At 33.6% G+C, this 5,761-nt stretch overlaps 1 protein-coding gene across 3 annotated transcripts; it reads left to right on the plus strand.

Moving 5' to 3' along the window:
• The first annotated feature begins 252 nt into the window (after nucleotides 1-252).
• Nucleotides 253-5,249, plus strand: LOC133313529 (agamous-like MADS-box protein AGL30). 3 transcript variants are annotated; one of them, XM_061514919.1, is made up of 12 exons: nucleotides 253-300; nucleotides 1,013-1,198; nucleotides 2,160-2,219; nucleotides 2,309-2,327; nucleotides 2,462-2,526; nucleotides 2,647-2,662; nucleotides 2,745-2,806; nucleotides 2,927-3,023; nucleotides 3,262-3,309; nucleotides 3,407-3,531; nucleotides 3,854-4,217; nucleotides 4,875-5,249. In XM_061514919.1, the coding sequence occupies exons 2-12, from the start codon at nucleotides 1,014-1,016 to the stop codon at nucleotides 4,884-4,886; spliced, it is 1,053 nt and encodes a 350-aa protein (XP_061370903.1). In that variant the 5' UTR covers nucleotides 253-300; nucleotide 1,013; the 3' UTR covers nucleotides 4,887-5,249. The 3 variants fall into 3 exon arrangements, with proteins under 3 accessions (XP_061370903.1, XP_061370901.1, XP_061370902.1); XM_061514917.1 differs by lacking the exon at nucleotides 4,875-5,249 and having other exon boundaries at nucleotides 3,854-4,253; XM_061514918.1 differs by lacking the exons at nucleotides 253-300; nucleotides 4,875-5,249 and adding an exon at nucleotides 335-437 and having other exon boundaries at nucleotides 3,854-4,253.
• Nucleotides 5,250-5,761: the final 512 nt, after the last annotated feature.

Here is a 5,761-nt window from a genome sequence, read left to right on the forward strand (position 1 = left end):
GTGTAAATAAAGGGGAGGATTTAAAAAAATAAAAATAAAATGTCATGAACAAAAATCCAAATCGGATGAAAGTGTACAACCAATTTTTTTTTTTTTTTTTTGGATACAATTACAACCAATTACTTTTATTCAAGTATATTGAGTATTTTGTTAGAAGTTATTTAGTTAATAAGGAAAAACAAAAGGGCAAAAAATCAATGGCTTTCGGCTGGTACGACGTAAAATTGTAAAGTGCCTCGCATGGTTCGTGAAGGTCGAGGTTGAGAGGGAACAACACAAGTCACAAAGTGAAGGAAAATGGTAATAGTTGTTTTGTTTTTGTAATTGTTGGTGTGGGAAATGAAATGAAATCTCTAACGCTCTTCAGCTCCCGATTCTCCCGCATGCCTCAATGACCGATTTTTCCGGTCACCCGGTCGTGTTAACGTAAGCTATTTGTAAGCTCTCTCTCTCTCTCTCTCTGAATCTGCCATTGCCAAACAACCTGTCATTCCATCATTCTACACCTTTAGCTTGTGAACCTTTTTAGTTACATATTGGGCTTCATCTTTTGGGTGAGTTTCCAACTTTCTATTCTTCCCTCTTTTATTATTATTATTATCATTATTTTTCTTTTCCCTTTGCCAGCTCTTCCTGAAATTTTCACATTCTCTGTCTTTCTCCTTTTCAACACTCAAACGTTGTTGATAAAGGGTATGAATCTTGGAACTGCATGTTGTTGTTGTTGGTCAATTTGTTTCATTTATTGTTATAATCACATTTCTTCATTGGGTCATGAGATGTGAGCGGATCAATTTCTATCTATGTGCTCTTCCATTTCCTTGTCAATTGTGGACGGTGGTAGTGTCAAAATGAATATAAATTACACAAGATGGGTGGATTGAAATTGATACAAACAAGGAACAAAAGTGTTTTTTTTTTTTTTTGGTGGTTTTATTTTTGGAATTAATCTTTTTTGTAAACAATGAGAGAGATAATTGAAGGGCATTGTGGTTAACTATGTAATGTGCAGGATGGGCAGGGTAAAGCTAAAGATAAAGAGGCTGGAGAATACCAATGGCCGCCAGGCAACATATGCTAAAAGGAAGAATGGAATCATGAAAAAAGCTACTGAGTTATCTATACTTTGCGATATAGATATTATACTTCTCATGTTCTCACCAACTGGAAAGCCTTCATTATGCAGGGGGAGGCGCAGGTACCCTTTTGTGTGTGTGTGTGTGTGTGTCTAGATAATTATATTTTTACTTTAGAATCTGCATAACCTACCATTCAAATGGGTTTAATACACCAAATTTTTGTTCATCATAATTACTTTCTTAGTTATTATTAGAGCAGTCAAGGATATGACTGAATAAATCAACAAGAATAGTTAAGATGGACAAAATTATGTGGACATCTGAAGTCCATGATATTAGTGGTGGAAATTATTTATTGCCTGTTTCTACTTTCTGGCCCTCTTGAACTATCTGGCTGGTGGAAATTTGGTCAATAAGAAAATTCTCAAAAAATATATAAAATAAATACGTTTTAATATCTTGAAAATATAAATGCATTCAATACTCTCTTTATCTAGTATTTAGCAGGATCATTAGGAAGATTTAGAATCATTCATTAAGAGTTGTATTTTAGTTTTGTATGGATGATTTGATTTGATAAGGTATGTTCTGTTCTGTTAAACATTATTTATGCTAGTTCTTTCAATTCTTCCCAAATTGTCCCAATAGTTGTATAAGGATTTTGAAACTTTGAAATCCTAGGTTAGAAACCATAGGGTGGGGGTTGGCTTTATTAAAATCTGAGATCCAATTAAACATGTCATGTTCCTCATTTACTTCTTTCATTACAGAAACTACCAAACTTCTTTTTTTTTTTTTTTTTGATAACAACTACCAAACTTCTTTAACTAAAATAATAGATGTACGTAGACCAATATGAAGCAGGGTTTTTTTTTCCTACAATTCTTCTAAAGGCCTCCAAATAATGTGTTCGTTGAGTCAACTTGTATGTATGTAGAGCTAGATACTGACACATGATTGCTTAAACTTTTCCTTTTCTGTTGTCCTTATTTTACAAGCTATAATTGGAAAATTATATGTTGTTATTTTAAAATATTGCTATTTGTCTGATTATTCACTGCCCCTCTTTGGTGGATGTAGTAACTTCGAGGAGGTTATTGCAAAGTTTGCTCAACTAACTCCACAGGAAAGGGCAAAAAGGTGCAGTTAAAATCCTTTCATATATATATAATGCATCATTCCTAGTAATACAATATTTTAACAAAATGTTTTCCAATGAATTGCAACAGGAAGTTGGAAAGTCTTGAGGTAAGTCATTTCTTACAACTCAGTCACCATAGTCCGAACTAAAATATACTTTTTTCTTTATCTCTTTTTGAAAGCAGTTATTGTTATGATTACCATTATTCTTATTAATGAATTGTTTCCATTTGAGAATTTAGGCACTAAAGAAAACATTTAAGAAGTTAGATCACGATGTGAATATACAAGAATTTCTGGGTACGAGGTATGCCATGCTGACACTAATTTAGTGATTGTTCGTTCCTTTAATAGATTTAATCATCTATGTAACTAAGTTGAGATACTGAAACATTCTTCTTCTTATTCCTTTTTTTTTTTTTTACAGTAGTCAAACTATTGAGGTACGCCCTGCAGTTAAACAATCTCAGTTACTTGACTCATTTGTTCTGTCATTGATATAAATCACTTATATGCTTTATGCAGGACCTTAGTAATCAAGCTAGGCTATTACGGACTCAAATTTCTGAAATCCATGAAAGATTAAGGTGGATCACTTTTTTCTTTTCCCAACCTTTGTTTTCTTTAGCTATATATTCATAAACTAGTGAATCTCCTGTGGCTGCAAGCTATTCTTTACAAATTTAATTTATTGTTGGATTATGCAGTCATTGGGCCGAGTTTGATAAAATAAGCAGTGTGGAGCAATTGGGACAGATGGAAAATTCACTAAGGGAGTCAATTAATGAAATTCGAACCCGTAAGGTATGCAGCTTTTTATCCTGTTCCTTGATCTTCTTTGCAAAGGATATATTTAATTATTTATGGTTCAGTTTAGCATCACGGTTCTGAAGGTAGTTGATGATTTTGTTTATGATTTCTTGTTGACGAATACTAAGAAATATATTTGTTTTATTTGGCTCTTATCCTGTCTAAGTGAATAAATTCATTGAAAGGATTTGATATAAATCACGAATACTAAAATCTCTGTCTTATGTGGCAGGAAAATACAAAAAAGCAACAACTTGTTTCGCTGCAATGCAATAACCAGGTAAAGAATTGATTAGGTGGTAATTAATATTCTTTTCTAAAATTGTTTTGCATAGTATAGACATTGGAGACATGATTAAAATATCTTTACCTTCCAGTTCAATGAAATGAATATTCCCTTCAGAATGAGTGCAGAGCAGCATCTGCAACCTCTAGCATGGATTGCTAATGGTGACAGCCAAAATATAGTTTTACCTGAGGACTCAAACATATTTCTCCACAAGTGAGGTTTTTTTTTTTTTTTTTCAAAGTAAATATATTTAATGCTTCAATACTCGTTCTTCCACAATCTTCCGAGTTGCTTAACCTACTCACATAGTTATTGTGAGAAATATTTTATTGCAAGGATGTAAGGTGAATATATTGTGGTATCAAACTCAATTGTTTAATCAGAACAATGTTTTAACTGAAATGATCAATTACATTTACATGTGCTCTTCTATGTTTGATTTCGTACAAATGACACACAGTAGGTGATGATGATGTTTTGTAGATATTCTTTTGGGTTTAATATTTGTAACACCAATTATTTGCCTATTTTTCAGAGATGTAGAGGGATCAGCAAGTTCATCTTTTGGGAGTTACGCTAGTTATCTTGGCTCAAGTAGCAAAACCGATATTTCTAACTCCGGGCAAGAAAATGGTGTCCTTAGTGACTTGAGCAGTACTGCTCCTATGAGACTTCAATTCAACGGGCAGTTTCCATACATGCCATACAATTTTAACTTAATGAATAATTTGAAGTTCCAACCAGCTGCAGAGATCAACCCACATGAAAACCCTGTAGATTATCATATTAATGGAAGCTTTGAAGCCCCTAGGCCGGGTTATGACTCTAACCACCATGGATGGGCTTCCACATCAGGACCTTGTGCTGTTACTATGTTTGATGAGCATTTGTATGCCCAGGCAAGTTTCACCAAAGCGCACTTTGGCGTCACATAGTAACACCTTTCTCTAATATATTTATTTTTTCTGGCTTTCTTGTTGCATGACTTCCTTGTGAATAGTTGCACCTTTTGATAGCTTACTAGAAACATTAGTAACTTACAAGAGAGACAGAAAGTGTAATGCTCATCAAGAAAAATGCTTTCTTTCTTTCTTTCTTTTAGCCCACGAGCTTCATATATTTTCAGTCTAGAGCTTCCATGTGTTGTGTGTATAGGAGTGACCAAAGAATTTTGAATATGGCTAAACCAAAGTCACCATAATATATCAAGTTATTCTAGACAGTTTTCACTGATGATATCACCTGATATCAATTTGTTGGTTCTAATTTTTTAAATATTTAAATTGAATAGTATTTAAACTTTCTGTTGTTTTGTTCAATGAATTTCTAAATATAGAATGTTGCAGCAGTTAGCTCTTATCTTCTGCATGTGATTTTTTGACCTCCATTGATAATATGCAATGCAAAAAAATTTCTTCTAGAACCCTGCAAATAACTTATGTACCAATCCTCCCCCACCCCTATTCTCATGTCTGATACTACCAACTTGTAATTCAACTATGCCTCAAGTACTTGAAACTTCACTTTTCTTATAAATTTCTATTTTCTGAATGCAGCAGCCAAACTAGTTCACTATGGTTTTCGCCATCCATCTACTAATGAGGTTGCTAGAGAACTTCAGTCACACTTGAGAAACTTAACATTCTCGGTGAATTTTACCACAGTGGATGTGTTTTATATGCAAATATAGGAAGTAACCAGCCAATTTTTTATGTGACTTCAGTACAGCAGCTAAGCCTCCCTTGATGCCGTTCATTCACTGATTGAGCTGAGTTAAGGATGAGGCAGAGGAATGTTACATTAGATCTTCTTAATAATTACCATTAATAGGTTCTTTGGGGTTGTTTCTGCTTCCACCTTGTCTCGGGTGTGAAGGTTACCGCCAGAAAGCATGCTACATTTCTTCTTCCTTACATGGTTTATAGTTGTATGTAAGATCACATACAGCACAGTAGAAATTCAGAGTCAAATGGATTGCCTTTTTGTCCAAAACTCATTCTGTATCTGCTTGTAAATAATGCGTTTTCAGTTTGTTTACGTGTCTATAAATAGTGTCACTTGCAATGGACTTTACTGTATTTTGAAATAAAAAACATAACTTATCAGATATCCAATTTTCTTGTGATTGTAACATTTTATGTAAGGAATCAAATCACTCCAGTGGGTAGAGTTCGAATAGAAGGTTTTGGATAAATTTGTGTTTTTGGGTGGGCTTTGATTTCAATACTACTTTCTTACAAAACCCAAAATTCCCAATAGACAAGTTAATTGAATAATCTAACCTATTACACATGGTGAGTGATTTACCACAGCACATTCTTTCAAGTTCTTTTCTCTCCAGCATTTTGTAAAATTGTTGGATTAAATCGGAAGTGAGCCACTAATAAATCCTTTTTCTTCACAATTGGATTTATTTCAAGACTAAATTAAAGTTCTTAACTAA

Source organism: Gastrolobium bilobum, unplaced genomic scaffold, assembly GCF_033153095.1.
Source record: "Gastrolobium bilobum isolate Gb01-03AN ecotype WA unplaced genomic scaffold, APGP_CSIRO_Gbil_v1 utg20048, whole genome shotgun sequence".
Classification (NCBI taxonomy): Eukaryota; Viridiplantae; Streptophyta; class Magnoliopsida; order Fabales; family Fabaceae; genus Gastrolobium; species Gastrolobium bilobum.